Source organism: Crocuta crocuta, unplaced genomic scaffold (assembly GCF_008692635.1).
Source record: "Crocuta crocuta isolate KB4526 unplaced genomic scaffold, BGI_CrCroc_1.0 scaffold165, whole genome shotgun sequence".
NCBI lineage: Eukaryota > Metazoa > Chordata > Mammalia > Carnivora > Hyaenidae > Crocuta > Crocuta crocuta.
In genome coordinates, this window is record NW_027530502.1 from 4,496,146 (window position 1) to 4,515,133 (window position 18,988).

The following is an 18,988-nucleotide window of genomic DNA, read 5'->3' on the forward strand; positions in this document are numbered from 1 at the left end:
TCCTGGCAACCACATTTCAAAAGGGGCTAATCAGCTGAGACTCCTCAAAAGCTTGCAACCAAGTCTGTGAGGGCTGTACAACTATTTCAAGTAGCTGAGAATTTTTTAATGCTTATTGTGAAAAAGGAGACTTCAGTGTGTTTGAGAACAGACAAAGGAAGAAAGGCAATGAGAAGTTGATGTAGGAACCTGAAGGCTTAATAGATTGTTTCTCAGCACCCAAGGGTGTTTTTAAAACTACAGATGCTAGGACCCCACCCTACCCCGAAAGAAATCAGGGGTTGGGCCAGGCATAGATATGTTTTAAATCTGCCCAGTTGATTCTAGTATGCACCCAGCATTGAGAATCTGTGCCTTAATTTCCATGTAGCTGCAGAGGCTGGCCCTAGACCCCTCCATGTCTTGCCTAATGCTGAGGGGCAGCTATGCTGAGGGGCAGCCAGAGCAGCAGCCCCCATTCCACCGGCTTCCGAGGGACTGTCAGGATGGAGTCCTCTGGTCACATCACTGCTTACTATGGGCATTACCCAAGGTGTAAACTCCCTTATCACCTGCTATCTCTCTGACCTCACCTACCATATTTCTCACTATATCTTTTGCACTGTCGCTTTCTCCTATCCTTTGGGATCTTCCTCTTTTTCTGAGATCTAGAACATTGTCCTCTGATCAACAGATGGATTCTCTATCTTCTTCTGAAGTTTTCCTTAACCCCTGCTTCAACAGAAAACTGGCTGCCTCTTGAGGTTATTACTTCCCTTGAAGTCCTCCAAACAATTCACAAATATTTGTGTCTATTCTAGATTTTGTCGCTGAGATCTAGGTCCACAAATACCAGTGCTTACTATGTGTCTCCACAGGGCGCACTCCCAGAATAAGCTCCTTCAAGACAGGACTCTTTGGTACTCTGTTTAAATCTCCTCTTCTGTTTCCCTCAATTCAGTAAATGGTACCTCTCTCCATCGAAGACACTGAAGTCTGGACATTTGGAATCTTTTTTTTGATCTTTGCACCATTCCCTATGCCCATTGCCATTTTCTTGTATAGGTTTCACCAGTGTTGAATGAACAAATGCATGAAAAAGTGAAGAGGCTGTGCTCCTTCTTCAGAATTCTTAGATCTTGTTTTACTCTCCTGACAGGTTAAATGAGTATCATTTCCCTTTTTCTCATTCCTTTTGCCAATACACTGGGTTTTTGCAGCCACCATCTTTCCCTGCAACAGCTCCTGACCTCCTTCCCTACTCCCACTGTTTTGTTCCTTCAGGCCATTCTCTATACCATAGTGAGTGAGCTTTAGATACTTTGTTTATTCATTTATAATTTAACTATAACATTTCCTTTCTTTAGACACCTCCCCCAGTGTTTTGTTTTGTTTGTTTGTTTTATTTGTTTTCCTTTCCTTTTTTAATAAAAAGTTTATTTATTTATTTAGAGTGAGAGCAAGTGAGGGGCAGAAAGAGAGGAAGAGAGAGAGATTCCAAGTAAGGTCTGCACTGTCAGCACAGAGCCTGACACAGGGCTTGATCTCATGAACCACGAGATCATTACCTGAGCCAAAATTAAGAGTTGGATGCTTAACCGACTGAGCCACTGAGGAACCCCCCCCCCTTTTTTTAAATCTATCTTTTCTGTGTTTTTTAAAGATCTCTGTAATCTTGCTCTTTTATACCTCTTTCTAGGTGCCTCCCTAACCAACTCCAGTCACTCTCACCTTCATATATTTTTCTTTAACACTTCATGTTCTCTGCCTCTGAGCTTTTGTACAGTTGTTCTCTCTCTCTTAGTCTATGGGTTCCTCCCCTTGAGATTTATTTGTTGAAGTGACAGGTTCATTTTTCCTGTAGAATTGCCTATATCCTAGATTTTTCTGATTGTATCTCAATGGTATCTTTTAACTTGTTACATTATCTCCTTAAAATAAGTAGTTAAATTGCAGCTTAGTCACATTCAGGTGAGATTTGGTTCATGCGGGAATGAGGACTTCCATTGGGAGTGTATCATATCTGGTAACCTCTCTTTGTGTTTTTAGCAACCATTAATGATCCATTAAGTAAGTATGGTTAAGAATGGTGTTACTTAAGGGGTGCCTGGGAGGCTCAGTTGATTAAGTATCTGACTCTTGATTTTGGCTCAGGTCATGATCTCACAGCTCTGTGCTGACGCTGAGGAGCCTGCTTCGGTTTCTCTCTCTCCCTCTCTGCTCCTCCCCCCCCCAAGATAAATAACTAAACTTAAAAAAAAAGAATGGCGTTATTCAAATTCTGTCATTATTTACTTGTTATATGCAGTGCCTCTATAAACAGAACCTTCCACATAATCAACTATCCGGTGAGATTGAAGGACAGCGTATATGAAAAGGGAAGGCAAATGCTTGATATATTTTCCTCAGCAGTTTTGAAACTATGATATGGTTTTGCAGTATCCTCCAAATAAGACTCCTATGGGTTTTTTTATTTGGGGGGGGGGAGTCTCATTATAAACTTACTGATTTAAACATATTTGATAGCATTCAATCACAGATATTAGTTGATTAAATTGTTCCATCTGTGACTGGTGAGACCCTCCTGCTTCTCTTTGACACTTTATGTCTGTCTCGTTGGTAAGGCTTAAGTGCAGGGATCATGTCTGTGTTGTTCATCCTTTATCCTAAGACTAGAATCATTATTGATTTAGGGGCAGGATATTAAAACTTAATTAAATGTTAATTAATTACATTGATTAATTACTGTTATGGAAGAGCATTTAGTTTAGGTTTTGTGGATTCAGAACTTGAATCAGAGAGAGGAAGTTATAGGAAGCAACTTTTGGCTCAACATAAGGACTTAAAAATTTGGGGTGTTTTAGGGGAGGTGTGTTCCATTCAGTCTTCTGAGGGGCTGCTTTGTTCTAGGGAGTGTGGACGAGGAGAGACAGTCAGATCAGGGAGGATCTTTTTCCTTGGGAGCCTGAATAATCATTCAGGTCACTTCTGCTTACAAGGTAATGAATGACTCTCAAATCCTTTGTTGACAGATTTTATTTTTGGAAAGGTGGAGAGTTGGCTGGTTTAAAATTGTTGAAATGTAATTATTCTGTTTTCTCCCGTGAACAATGTATGTCACTCTAAATTTGGTTCAAAGTATCATGAGTTTTTACAGTTGATGAAACATTGGTAATGTTGAATTACACTTTAGTAGCAATTATTCTTTTATAAAAGGTTATAATTGTTGATTTAACAGACCCTTTTCTCATCATGTTAAATCCTCAGACCTTTTGCATCATTGGCCCTATTCTAATAAATAACTGTTACACCATTCTCTTTTTCATCTTTGGATTTTATTAGAAAAAGAAATTAATTTAACAGAAATAGCATTAGTCTTTCTCTTCTCTCTATTATTTTGATAAAGATTAGGATGAAGTGTTCCTGGCAACTTACGTGGAAATTCTAATTTATTTTTCCAGAATAAAACATAGTAAATAGCACTTTCAGGATATTGCAGAATTGCAAAGATTTAATGATATTGAGATGATTTCTCATTTATACCTGAATAAAAATTGAATTTAGATGGAGGTAGCAAGACCAAGTATTTAGTTAAGTATAAATGTAGTATAGTATAGTTAGCATTTTAATCAGTGTCTTAAGAGGGAATTAATAAAAGAAGCACTATCGATAGTACCTTTAAAATATTTTTAATGACTTTGCTGAAAATTTATAAATTCAGCCCAGTATTTTGTCCTTGATACATTCTATCATGCCACTGTCACTTCCTGAGTAGTATCCACATTGCCTTCTGTTGCTTCTAGATGAATACAGTAAGGAAGCAAGCATTGATTGTATCCATCTGCACTTGGTATTATTTCCTAGCAGTTTCTCTTGAGACAAAATCATAATGGAAGAGAGGCAGAATATATTAGATTTTCCAGAGTATATTAAATTTCTTTTAGGTATATTGCCTTAATTTCCTTTGTATCCTCTAGTCATAATTTCTTCTAGGTGTTAGCACTCGGACAGTCTTTTCAAAGATGACCTAGATAATATTTGTAATTTTGTTTTACTATACTAAATTATCCTATGAATATGAGGTAACTAATGGAATAGAAGATCTTTGGGCTTTCCTTTGAGGATTTTTGCTCATAAGGAAATTCTTTTTGCTCATCATCTTTTGAACCTGCGAATTTTACCCTGAGTGGGGCATTTTCTTGTATAGGTTTCACCAGTGTTGAATGAACAAATGAACAAATGCATGAAAAAATGAAGAGGCTGTGCTCCTTCTTCAGAATTCTTAGATCTTGTTTTACTCTCCTAAGAGAATTTTATTATTTACAAACTTAGGGCATACAGAACTGTGGACAGAGTTTCTGAAGTTGGTAGAGATTTGGATTTGTTGCTAGAGACGGTTTGAAAGTTTCAGCAGGGCTCTGCCAGGATACCCAGTATCCCCTGTCTGTGTGTGTGGATGGCTCTATGCTTGGGAATTTCCCTGGCTCTTCCTTATCCTGCACTTTACAGTTCTTCTGTTGTGATGGGTAGACTAAAGCAGTGAGTCACTCATTCTTGGGCCTGAAGTCAGCCTCACAGCAAGGTCAAGCAGTTGTTGGAAAAATTAGAGAATTGTAAGGAATCTCTGAAAGTAAAATAGCTCCTTAAATAGCTCAGGACAACTAGGTGAAACTTAGTATTATTAACATAATTTAAGATTTTTTCTTTACTGTGTTATTCACCTGAATTAATGTCTCCATTGCCAATCAAGCCTTGATTGCCTTCTATTCATTAGCTTTTGATTTAATTAATGAGACTTGTTAAAGAGGAATCTTCAGTGTTTCCCTGTAAACAGCTTTAATTTATTGATTCATTTGGAGTTTTGTAATTATTCTACGGAGCTTAAGTCAATGTTTGAAGAATATGTTTTGAATCTTTAATAAAACAGTTTAAACTACATAAGGTGTTATTAGGTACAAACATGTTCTTTTCTACGTTATTCGATGTTATTTTCATAAAATAACAAGTATCTTCTTTTGATATCTTTAAAAAATGACATTTTGTTAGAGTTAGTAACTTGAAACTTCAGGTATTTTAGTCTGCATACTAAAGTTTAAAAAAAATGCATCAAAGGTAAACATTAGAAAGTTGGTAATGTTATTTTTTCCCCAAAGGTATCTTTTTCAAAGGTGGAGTCAGTGACTTAATGTTTTTACTAGGCTTTAGAACTGAGGGATTCAGTGGTTGGTAAGTGTCCAGACATGGTAGAGAAAAACTAAGTAAGAACAGAGAAAGTCACAGTGTCTCTAAGATTAAAGAGCAATTTGATAATCAATGTGATTCCTAATGGGAGACCACTAAAGCGGCTGAAGAAGAGGGAGATACTTGATGAGTGGTCCAGGCTCAGATTATTTAAGGGTAGTGGGGTTTTGAAACATAGCTGTTGGGTGCAAAGGGATTAAATAACAAAGCATTCTATAAACTAAACTTTGAGGAAATGAAAATTTGTCATATATGTATACATCAAAATCAAAGAGACTACACATTTAATTTGAAAAAAGAAATAAATACTTAAACCAAACATGAAGGAAGATACTGAAAACTTTATTGAAATTTTAGATTTCTGAAACTTTTGAAAACAAGAATTATTATACTTAGTTCTTGAGTTATCTTTCAGGTATAAGAAAGGAATTGCCAGTATATTAACATTACTAATATTCATTCAGTGATAGTTTTTGAGAGCTTACTCTATACCAAGCAGTTTTAGGCACTGGACACGTAACAGTTAACAAAACAGAAAAACGTTCCTTTGTGCCTGGAGTTAATAGTCTACTATAAGCTTTCAGGGAATTTTTAGTGTTATGTGATGTAATACATAAAACTCAATGTTTTTAACTGTTAGGATTATCATAGCTATAAGAAATAATGCATGGATTTTCAATTCATGGAGAATTAAGCTTTAGAATCCAAATTCCATTAACCTGGATTTTGTATTTTTATGCAGTTATCATAGTAAATAGATTCAAAATTTTTTTCACCACAAAAATAATGCACATTAATCTATGAAATTACTAAAGGTGTTCTATTTCTAGTTGAATTTAATGAATAAATACTGGTTCAGTTGAAGGTTTATCTCCTTTCAGTGTATCATAAGGAAATAAATTATCGCTTCATAGTCTGAGAATGTTTTAAGTATATAACCCTCAAAAACATGAATTCCCTGTATTCCAGAATTCAGTTCATGGCACGTATAAGTTAACGATCTCAAGGGAAATAGAAAAGCTTTGTGGGAAGAAGGTTTTGTGTATTTTTTTATGGGTGAGGGGAAAATATCTGTAAATGAGGGTAAAGTTCCAAGCAGTTCCCGGAATCAGTTGCTGCCTCCCCTGGGGAGCCAGTGATGAGCTCAACTGGGCTGAGAAAAATCTGTGCAGATGTCAGCACTGACTGCATCCCAGCCTTCAGCCCCTCTTAAGGCGCCCCCTTAGTCATAAAGGACGAAGTGAGAGCACAAGGTCCAGTCTCCAGTTGAACTCCATGTGCATAGCAATTTTTGGCCTGCACCTGGGTACCTGGAGCTCAGTTAGGATTGGAGAAATCAAGGTAATGTATGGTGAGAGAAGAGATGAAGAGCAGAAAAGCAGTTGGCCTGTCATCCCAGTGGAAAGACAAGGGAAAATAAACACAACTCTTAACCTTGAGAAGATGGCACACTGTGGAGCTTTATAATCAGATCTCCTTATCCCATGACTATAACCAATAATGTATTCCAATAATCTTGGACGAGGAACACCACGAGGTTGGCTGGGCTGTGATAAATTCCTTGGACTTTTAAGTTTTGTCTCTGTAGCAGTTTTTAGAGCAAAAACAGACCAATTGGATGCCGTTCTTAAAAAGGAGACGTTCACATTCTTTATTTCAGACTTAGGCACTGGATTCTCTGGACCACATGAGTTCTTGTTTGCTGGTTCCATAAGCTCTGAAGATTTTTTGTTGCAATTTAAATTGAAGTGAGAAACCATGTTTTATCTATCAGATTGGCAGAGTCAGTGGCTGGTAACATAGTAGAGGTGGGGGGGGGGAGTAACAGGTGCTCCTATCAGTTGCTATTGGAAGTGTAAATTAATAGAGCACATAGGATAATTTCCCAATATTCATTAGAATTAGAATTTAGATAGGCACCTATACTTTCATCTTGCAATTCCACTTTTAGGAGTTTATCTTACAGATATATTTTTACGTGGGTGAAATTACACGTCCAAGAAGATTTATTGCCATCATTGTTTTAGCAAAAATTGGGAACATGCTAAATGACCATCTGTAGAAAACTGGGATTAAATAAAATGTGCTATATTTACACAAAGGAGTACCCTGTGGTCTTTCAAAAGCAGGAGAAAATTTTCTCTATGAATTTATGAGGAAGTCACCAAATTTATTAAAAACAACATACAGTACTCCTTATGGCAATCTGTGTGTGTGTGTGTGTGTGTGTGTATTATATGAACAGCCGTAACTGGTGACCTCAGATGATGGGAGCTGGGTGACTGAAGGAGCATGTAACAGGGAAATTTACTTTTCATCAAATGCCATTTTAGACCTTTTACACTTTAAATGTGTGCTTGTTTGCCCTATTCTTACTAACCAAGAATGCTGCTATAGGCCTATAAAGTAGAAAGTAGAGCATTCAACTAGAAGACCAGTACACATAGTCATGCTTTTGTTAACAGAATTGAGTAGATAAAAAAGTTATCTTTTAATTAGAGCCACTACATATTTAGAATGTGTCTGGAAGAACCATCTGCTTTGGATAAGGCTTGTGTAATCTTATAATAGTAAAATATTCATAACTTTTATTTTGATGATATACTGTATATATCATAAAACACAATCAGACCAAATATAATTTTAGGATGCTCTAGTAAAAAAAAAAAATGAGAAAGGGAGTAATGGGTGATATGGAGAGAGAAAAAGAACCAGGGAAAAGGGAAGAAAGGAGTGAGGAGAGAACACTGAGTGTGGAGTTTCTGACCTTGGGGATTGAATGACTTCAGTTTTGACTGAAGATGAAGACATTTCAGCCTAGCAAACAAAGGAGCTATTAAAAAAACTAAGGGAGAGAGTTACTTTGATTCCTTGATTTCTAATTAATCTGAGAATAATTGATCAAGCGTGATGATTTTGATAGGCACTGGTTCCATTCTGGAAGAAACATAGAGTGAATCACTGAAAACTTTGGTTAAATCTTGGACGAGGCAAGTGTGAATATTTTAACTGTGAATATTTAAAATGTGAATATTTATGATGATGATACAAAATTCCCAGTCTTAAATTAGTCTTGTTGTGGTGGCATAATTGAGTCACTGACATTTTCAGTGCAAAAATGCATATAATATAAATTGTAAGGAAATTAGAGCCATAACGGGAACATATTTTCAAGGATTTGCTTCTCATCTTTTCTTTTGTTTCTGCCAGAGTAAATGGGAAGTTGGTAGCCCTGAAGGTAATCAGGCTGCAAGAAGAAGAAGGTACACCTTTTACAGCTATCAGGGAAGGTAGGCATTTTCTCTTTCTCTTTGCTTTTGTGTTTGCATGATGCCAATAGCTGTTTAAATATTGCTTCTGGATATGCTGAGTTAGTAAATTATATGGTTGCATCTCATTGGAATGTAGAAACTGAAATTTAAAAACCAGCACCTCCTGCAATCATATCAAGTCATGTTAAATAAAATAAGAGAGTCCTCCTGTATACTCAGATGAGGGGGGGAAAGCCTCCTGCTGTGTATTTATGGTGAGACTATGACTGAGGAATTTTATATGCCTGGTTTTGTTTGCAGGGTTTCTAAAGTACACATTGATTAATCTAGGATTACTTTATATTCATGACGTTTAAGGAAAGTCCTTACACATGGTGGGCTCATGCTATCTTATTAATCATTTGTATTTATACTCGATTTCTTTGTTCCTGTCCTTTGTAATATTTTCTATTGTTTTTTCTTATTGATTTATAGATACTCTTTATATATTAACATCATGTATCTTGTAATATTTTCTTTGTCATTTTTCTAAAAATTCCATTTATTATATAATTTGTTACATATACATTTTTAATTTTTATGAAATAAAATGGCTTTATATTTTGCTCCATTTGTACATAGTTTTTATACTCTCAAGAGAATAAAATATCTTTTTATTAGTTGGAATTTTTCTGTTCAGTTTCAGAACTTTTGGTTATTAACAGCTTTACCTCAACTATATTTTTAAAAAAATTTCAATTCCAGTGTAGTTAACATGTTCAGATGTACTATATAGTGATTCGACAATGCTATATATTACTTAGTGCTTATCATGATAAGTGTGCTCTTAATCCTCTTCCTTCACCTATTTCACTCTCTTGCTTCCACTTACCTCCCTCTGGTAGCCATCAGTTTGCTTTGCTTTTCTTTGTTCATTTTTTTCCTTAAATTCCAAATATGAGTGAAATCATATGATATTTGCCTTTCTCTGACTGACTTTTTTCACTTAGCATTATACTAACTCCATTATATTTTTAAAAGTACAAATTATCTCAGCATGAGACTTCATTTTATTTTTTGCATTGAAGGAACTGTAGCTAGTCCACAAGGTAACTATGAGTGATTTACTGCAATAAAGAATTCTTTAATTTATTTTAAATAATTTTTATTTTAAATAAAATAAATTTACTACAATAGTATTATTAAGGTATTGATGAATTAAATGTGGTCTGTCACTGGTTTGATTTGTTTCTCACAAGTATCATGATGATTTACATTTAGTTTTGAGAGGCCTCCTTTCTCTGTTTTCACTCTCTTGCCTCTCATTCTGCTTTTTATACCACTGTATTTGGTTTCCATCATTCCTACTTAACTGAAAATGTTCTTGTAAAGCTCATCAATGACCTTCTGTTGCCAAATCAAATAGATATTTCTCTGATTTTACCCAACCTTTTAGCAGTCTGTACATGATTAAAACATTCTCTTCTGTGAAGCCAGATTTTCCAAATAGGGAGCTTTCTCTCCTTCACTTGCACTAGCTCCTTCTCTAAGTATTAGGGTGTTTTAGAACAGGAAAGGGGCCTTCTTTTCTCTAATCAACACTCTTCCCATGTGATTTTATTTATTTCATGAGTTTAAATAGCAACTGTAAACTAATGTCTTATACAGCCCTCTCTTAAGCTAAGACCTTGTCTCTGTCTCTATTTTTTAATATCTATCTGCCTACCTGACATTTCCTCTTGAACCCAGGAATGTATGAGAAAGATAATATATCACTACTAGGTGAGTCTATTCTAGGAATGCAAAGCTGGATCAAACGTTAGAAATCAATAATTGGATAGCAGTCATCTCAAAGTTAACACATCCAAATGGAACTCCTGGACCTCCACCATTACTCAAAATATTTTTCTCTCTGTATTATTAATGGCACCACCCAGTGAGCCTCCTCCCCAGATCTAGTCCAAGAATGAGCTTTCTAAGTTACTTCTCTAAAAGATGTCTCAAATCTATCTACTTTCTCTCTCTCTTTCTCTCTTTTTTTTTTTAAGTTTATTTATTTATTTGAGAGAGAGAGAGAGACCAGGGGAGGGACAGAGAGAAGTAAAGACAGAATTCCAAGCAGGTTACATGCTGTCAGCAAGGAGCCTGATGCAGTATTTGAACTCATGAACCATGAGATCATGACCTGAGCTACGATCAAGAGTCAGATGCTTAACCCCTGGAGCCACCTAGGCTCCCCTACATTCTCTTTTTTACTGCTACCCCCAGTCCTCAGTATCATCAGTTCTAGTTTTAGACCTCTGCAGTAGCTTCTTAATTGTGTTCTATACTTATTCTCTTACCTTCCTGCTATCTCTTCTCTGCCCTATAACCAATATAATCTTTTCAAAAACTGAAATCCTATTATGATGTCACTCCTTATCTAAAAACCTCAGTTTCAAACACCGTATGACCCATATTTTCCTCAGACTTGCCACAAGATTTCCTATGTTTGCTGTGTTTGGAATGCTCTTCCCTGGCTCTTCTCATGTGTCTGGTGTCTTTTGTAATGTCCTCTTTTCAGAGAAATTTCCTTTGGCCACGTTATCTAAAATGACATTTGACCATCATCTTACCCTTCTTTACTCACCATTTCACCATGTATTTATTTTCTTTATATTCTTATTGCAATATGAAATTAACTATTTTCACTCCTTTCTACTAGTATATAAAATTAGTAAAATCAGGGACCATGTCTGATTGCTCACTGCTATATCCTCAACATCTAGCATAGTAATCATTGCATTTATTGCACGACTTAAGGAAAATCATTGATCTACGGTCTACAATATGACAGCGTGTTATACACAGTCTCTACCCTCAAGACATCTGCCTTCCAGATGGGAGGCAAAGCATATAGATAATATATAGGTTGAGAAATAATATGATGTGGAATATCAATGCCAAATCATTTTTGAAAGATTATAAGTCCTAAAGAAATGTTTCCATTAGTCAAGTGAGGTAAGGTGTCAAGTGGGCCTTGAACAAGGCAGAAGAGAGATAAACAGTAAAGAATAGATTTAGGAGAAGTTGCATTCCAGACAGGTATAGAAAGGGAGATGACACCAGACCACTCAATGCCTTTGCCAAATGAAGTGAATAGGAATAGTTAGGTCAAGAGTTCTCATTTGGGGGATTGGAGTGGTTGTTGCTCTATAGAAAGTTTTTTGTCATCACAGTAATTGGATAGTGCACCTGGCATTTAGGGGATAGGAGCTGGACATTCTGCAATATGTGGACACTCTAATACAGATAGGCATAATGCAGTGTGAGGCCCGCTGCCCGTTTTTGTAAATAACATTTTATTTGAACGCAGCACTGCCATTTATGTATTGTCTCCATCTGCTTTCTTAGAATCAAGTGATTTGTAACAGGATGTATGGTTCACAAAACCTAAAGCATATACTGTCTAGCCCTCTACAGAGTTTATCATCCTCTGCTTTAAGATAGTGAACTGTTGTGGAGGTTCCTCAAAAAATTAACAATAGAACTCCCCTATGGCCCAGGAATAGCACTACTAGGAATNCATTTACCCCTTTAAATGTCCTACTGAGCATTCATGCAGGTAAAAACCTGTCTATATAAGTCTAAGGCTATAACCCAACTATTTCCCGTGTAAACACAAACTATGTTCTCTACACATTTAATATGTACCAAAATTTACAGGAATGTAACTACAGTGTAAATCAAAGGAAAATGGTATTTTATTTTGTTTAAAAACAAATGGTTTTTTGTTTTGCTTTGTATTAAAATTTATTCACCATTTTGAAAAAGTATGTAACTAATGGCAGTACTGCTTGTGTTATTTAAGCCACTAATGTCACACTCTTGATCAGCCTGCATTTGTATTGGTTGTGTTCCCACTGATTCTATATATAGATGTGAGCACTGCCATTCATTATGTGTTATAGTATAGTCATGCCTGATTATATATTTAAATACATTATTATAAATTAGTTTTATTTTCATTTTGCATTCTAGTTACATATAGGATATGTCTATATGTATATTAGAAATTCTTTATATACATATTAAGATTATGTGTGTGTGCAGGTCCTATTATCTATGAATCTCATTTCCTAGTTGTAAAGGCATCTTTATTAAATATTTGTTATATAAAGAGGGTGCTAGGTCTACCTAAGATGAGCAATGGTTCCCATTGACCTCTGGAGGGAGGCAAGGTGAAGTACTATTTAACTGTGGTAGACCTTGAGTGTTAGGGAGTAGGAAAGGGGCAAAGAAATGCTGGGCAAAGAAAGTGGCAGGAAGAAAATGAAACTGGGCAGCCAACATGCTCCCTAGCAAGTGAGGTACACACCAGAATTTACCAAGTTGCCCTTGCTGTTGGTGCCACCCTGGGTATCCCAAGAGAAACTTGGGACTGGCCGTGGGAAGCTGCCGTGCCATAGAATGCAGGGGGCTTGGTAGCTGGCACCTTGTTTTGTGGATTAAAGAGCCTCTGAAGCCTTTTGAGCTGAGTGTATTAGGAAAATAAATCTGATATTAGGATATGATATAGATGAGATGAGGAGGAACCTAGAAGCTGATAAATCAGCCATTCAAAGTTGTGCAGATTTGAAATTATGAGGATCTGGGTTTATTAGAAAGCAGTGACAAAAAATGATTGGTAGAGAAAGAAATGCCAGAGCAAGGTGAATTACGGGTTATAGATTATTTGAGAGGGAAACATAAATGGATTTGAGTTTGAATGAGTAAAAAAAAAAAAAAAAAACCTTTCCAGAGAGAAATTGTTGTTTTTAACACTTTACAGTTTGAAAGGGCTATTATCTAATATAATCTTCACATTAGCCCTTTGAAGTGTTTTTGGATAGGGGTTTATACTGTTCATAGAATCTGATTGTAAGTCCGGAAGTGAGGCTTAGAGAGATTATGACTTTGCCCAAGGAGTTGGATCTTTCTGAGATCACTTGACTTTTTGAGATTCCGAAATGATGTCCTATTAACTCTGTGGGGTAATAGATTAGGGTTTTAGACATTCTGAGTTCACTGGACATCTATATGAAAATGTCTTCTTGGTGATGTGGAAGCATAGCTCACAAGAATTCAGCATAAACAGTATATATTTAGAATGGTCCTTAACACTTTGAATAAGTATGAGATTTCTGTGGGAGAAGACTTTGAGTGAAAACAGGGAATTAAGTTAAAAGGAAGTGTAGTGAGGTGGAACGCCCCATGGATAGTAGAGTTTGGAAATCTGAGTTTGATTCTGGCTCTGTTTTTCATCACCTACCAGACAAATGGGACAAATCACCTATATCAGTTTTCTAGGGCTCCTGTAACAAAGTACCACAGGCTGAGTGGCTTAAAGAACAAAAATTTATTATATCATAGTTCTGCAGGCTGGAAGTCTGAGGTCAAGGTATCAGGGTCCTCCTTCAGAAAACCATCAGGGAAGGATCTGTTTCAAGCCTTTCTCCTGGGCTTATAGATAGCCATCTTCTCCTTGTGTGTTCACATCATCTTCCCTTTGTATCTGTGTCCAGTTTCCTTTTCTCATAAGGACACCTGTCATACTGGATTAAGTTCCACTCTAATGATCTCACTTTAACTTACTACCTCTGAAAATCCCCTCTATTCAAGTACAGTCACATTCAGAGGTGCTGGGGTTAGGACTTCAACATAGGAATTTTAGGGGACATGAGTGCATCTATAACACCATCTAATGGCTTTAGGCCTCAGTAACCCTGGTTGTGGAATATGGGAGTTGGCTTGTGCCGTGTAGTAGGAACCATCTTCCTTTATGTTATGGTTTTGGGGTCTTCAAACTCAGAGTTTTGAATACCCTGGAGATCAGGAAATGTCACAAGAATTTTCGAGGCCTAGAGGAACAGATCACAAAATGACATTGTGTTTCCATTGAATAAAATGTTTTGAGGTTTCCTGATACAATCTGTTCTCTCAATGATTTTTAATGGAGATAAGTGTTCCTATAGTAAGAAGAAGTAAATGCTGGGTAGTTTTGGTGATTTACCCCTTTCTCACCTTCTCATTCCCACCTTTCATAGTTTTATTTTTCTTAATTTTTCTGCTGTGTGTGTGTGTGTAAGCAAAAACTAGTACCCTTGCTCCTTTTATTTTTTTTCCCCTTGAGTAGGCTTCACAGCCAATACAGAGCCTATTTGGGGGCTTGAACTCACAACCCTGAGATTAAGACCTGAGCTGAGATCAAGAGTTGGACCCTTAACAGACTGAGCCACCCAGGCATCCCACCATTGCTCCCTTTTGCTATTAATAATTCATGCACATTAACTCCTCTGAGTATCTGGTGGCAGAGCTTGAGATATTTAGGATGAGGGTGAGTGATGTTTGGGATATGTTCACGTTTACATCTTTACATTACATGGCCTGGCTTGTTCGATTGAGATGAAGCACTTTAATTTGAGTTTGCCTCTTTTCTGCTGTTTTGGTCAATTTCCTCATTCACAAAATGTCAACAGCAGGAAGATTTCAAAGTTGGAAAGCAGTATGCCCAGAAAAGTAGTTTTCAAGTAGCTGCTTGCCACATATAAGCTTACCTGGGAATTTAGATTTTAACACATAGTTTTCACCTAAAGTAGAAATACTTGTCAGCAACTCTAATCTTACCTGGATTTATGTCCAAAGGTGGACTTTGAATTTTATCTCAGCTAGAGGGCTTACTGGCTTAATTCAGGGTCAGGTGCTTTGAGACTCCTTCTATTTTCAATGACAGCTAAGAAAAATTAAGCAGCAGTGCTATGGCTGGCTTTTCTATTTCTTATTTTTATATGATATCATTGTGGTTTTTGATGGTACTGATAGAGTCAGGAGATACTGGGATATCTGAGATACTGGAATGGTTTGAAAGGGAGTAGATGAAGATTCTTAGGATGTCCCATCTTTAAAAACAACTTCAGAATGTCTGTATTCTTGTCCTGTGATAATATATTCTAGATGTTCAACAGTCTTTTTTTTTTAGTCTTAGATTTGGCCAGATAAACAATGGAAGTAAGGGAACCAGTTATTATCTTTTGTAAATTTTTGAACATCTAATAGTTTCCTTAGGTAAGAGCTATGTTAAAGAGAAATCTAGATATTCTAAGAGAACAATTTAAAATTAAAATAGTAATAGTATCAATGGACAATATTCAGTATGTGCTAATATACTATACATATACAGCCAGTGCCTTGTCCCACTTAATCCCCACAAAACCCTCTAAGGTGTGCATTTTCATTATTTCTAAGTTTTTTAAGTTATTTTTTTTTTAAAGTAATCTCTAGATCTAATGTAGGGCTCAAACTCACAATCCCAAGATCAAGTGTTGCATGCTCTTCTGACTCAACCAACTAGGCACCCCTCATTATTTCTATTTTCACTTTAAGTGAGAGGCATAGAGACATTAAGTCACTTGCCCAAGGTCACAGCTGGTGTGCGGTAAAACTAAAAGTTCAACCTGGACAGTCACACTTGAGTCCACACTCAAACACTATACTCTAAAACAGATTTTAAGTATAAAATTTGAATTCATGTTTCTTTTTTGTTCATGCAGAGGGTTGCCTTATTGCCATTAAATTAAGGTAAACAAAAGCCTTTTGAGGGGAAAATGTAGTGAAAAAGCTTTTTTTTTAATAAAAGCAAAAGCACATTATTCAATAACAGTAGGGGAGCAGCATCCATGTAGGACAAGGGAAGGTCAGCAACAGGACTGTTAGGGGCTCCATCAGGGTAGTTAAGGGACAGTAGTATGTGAACACACAGAAGGAAAAGAACCCTGTGATGGTAAACTGTATACTATGGAACTCATCATTTGCATGTATATATTTTTTAAAAACACACATCTGAATAGTCCCATATGTTTCATTCAGCTTGTCTCTCTATTCCTCTCTCCACCCTTTTTCAGAAACTGAATCTTTTCTTTGGTATATTCTTCACTTGATTTCTTCCCTTGGGGGGAAAAATCCATTCTATTAGGAAAACATTTTAGGTTTCTAATAAAAATTAAGATACCCAGGAAAGCAAAGGGAGATAAAAAATCAAAGAGGGCATTAAGAAAGAAAGATAACCTCTTTCATTTGGAAACAGTTAAATTGTTAGTAAAACAAATAATTGATCTTTTAATTGCCAATCAATTAATTATTATAAAATATTTATATAGACAAAATATTTTTAATAGTATAGTATACATGTAAATATATGGGATACATTTACCTAATAGTGCAGTAAGTTTGGTAAGCTTAATAGTACAGTCAATTTGGTTTCTAAGCTATCGATATTTTTAGAAATTTGTTAGTTATGAAATAGAAAACAAGGCTGATTTTAACTGAGCCATTAAAAATTTTGGTGTTTATTATTTGATTTTCTTCATCACATCTATCATACATCACAGCCTCTTTATTTTTGTTGGGTTTTTTAACCACACGATTGTTTTTTTCTTGTAGCTGTCTAATATGATTGCTTGCAAAGACTGAACGTTAGGTTTAATATCTTAAGTTATAATTTAGTTGGTAATTAACCAATTTGAGTTTTGTGTTTTGCATTTCATGTTCAAGGTGTTGTATTACTTTTCTAGGGCTGTCTTAATATATTGCCACAAACTTAGTATCTAAAATCAAGTTTTAGCAGTGCCATGTTCCTTCTGAAGGCTCAGGAATCCTTTCTTGTCTCTTCCTAGTTTTCAGCGGCTTCCAGCAATTCTTTTTTTTTTTTTTTTTAATAGTTTATTGTCAAATTAGTTTCCACATAACACTCAGTGCTCATCCCCACAAGTGTCCTCCTCCATGCCCATCCCCCCTCCCCCCACATCCATCAGTCCTCAGTTTTTGTCAGCATTCAAGAGTCTCTCATGGTTTGCTTCTCTCCCTTTCCCCCACCATTTCTTGATATTCCTTGCCTTGCTGCTGCATCATTACAATTTCTGCCTGTCTTCACATGGCTTTCTTCCTTGTGTGTCTCCTCCTCTTTTTATAAGGACACGAGTTGTTGGATTTAGGGCTTGCCCCAGTGGAGTATTGCTTCATCTTAGCTTGGCTAATTATGCTCTATTTGTAAATAATGTCACATTTTTAGTTTCTCCTGGACATCTATTTTTGGGAGACATCCATTCCTTCCTTCTTCCTTGACTTGGAATCTCTCACTTGGCCGACTAGAAACTGAAACAAGAGGGTGGGTACTGTTGGGAAGAGGGGTTCCTGGAACATAAACTCCTTCCATAGTAGAACCAGACAACAGTGCTGGTGGGTGGGGGAGAGGGTAGGCATTTGTTCCTCTGTTTGTATTTTATCAATATCGATGTTTTGAATTGTTCGTCATCTTGTAATGACTATTGAATAAATGAGGTGTCTTTCAAGGGTCGTAATCATTCTTAGGATTCAGCAATCCTGTGCTCAACTTACAAATTTCTGAATTCTGTTGTTTTATGGGAATTTATTAGAGGCACTAATTGTGTCAAAATTGTTTAGGATATATTAATCCTGTATGAGCTAATTTGGAAGTTAAGTTAGATTTTAGAGATCACCTTGTCCAGGGGTTTCTCACTTGCATGCTGTTAGTGCTCAGGCTACATCTTTGACTCTTAGAGGTTTTTTTTTTTTTTTATGTTTGGTTTTTTTTTGAGAGGAAGAGAGACAGAGAACACGAGCTGGTAGGAGACACAGAATCCAAAGCAGGCTTCAGGCTCTGAGCTGTCAGCACAGAGCCTGACATGGGGCTCGAACCCACGAATTGTGAGATCATGACCTGATTCGAAGTCGAATGCCTAACCAACTGAGCCACCCAGGTGCCTTAAGAGTTGTTTTTAACCAGTTGGATAAATGACCAACAAAAGTCAGTTTCATCCTGTGGTTAAGAGCCTGGGCTGTGAAGCCCAATTGCCTAGGCTCAAACCTGACCTTGATCTCTAAGTGTGCTTTTGAGCAAGACTCTTAAACTTTCTGTGCCTCAATTTCCCCACCTGTAAAAGAAGGATGAAACTACTGTACTACTAATGTGATAAGATTGTTGGGCTATTTCATTCATTAAATATAAACATGAGGCCACAAAACAAATAATGAAGAAAACATGGATATTTCTTGGAAATAAAAAATAATATTAACAAAGATTAAAAATTCAGGGCAAGATTTGGATGGTAAACTCAAAGGAAACTTGCAAAAGAAGATCTTGATCTCAGATCAGTTCTTGATCTCAGGGTCCTGAGTTCAAGCCCTGCATTGGACTCCCTGCTGGGCATGATGCCTACTTTAAAAAAACACAACAAAACAATTACTGTCTCCGTATCTCCTTGAAGATAAGTGTATAGTACCTTTGGATTATTTTCTATATTGTCTTTATTTTGTCTGTTTATCAGTTTTGTTCTCTCTCTTTTTTACTATTCATTTTACTTTTTAAATGTTTATTATTTATTTTTGAGAGAGAAGGAGAAAGGTGGATGTGAGGGGCAGAGAGAGAGTGAGAAAAAAATCCCAAGCAGGCTCCACCATGTCAGCAGAGAGCCCAACACTGG

General features: G+C 36.4%; 1 protein-coding gene across 1 annotated transcript in view; it reads left to right on the plus strand.

The window, feature by feature from the left end:
• CDK14 (cyclin dependent kinase 14) overlaps window positions 1-18,988 on the plus strand; it is a 563,883-nt gene that overhangs the window by 163,610 nt on the left and 381,285 nt on the right. Inside the window, exon 5 of the mRNA XM_077766835.1 lies at window positions 8,431-8,510. Within this exon, the coding sequence (XP_077622961.1) occupies window positions 8,431-8,510 (80 nt within the window). The remainder of the gene's footprint in view (window positions 1-8,430; window positions 8,511-18,988) is intronic.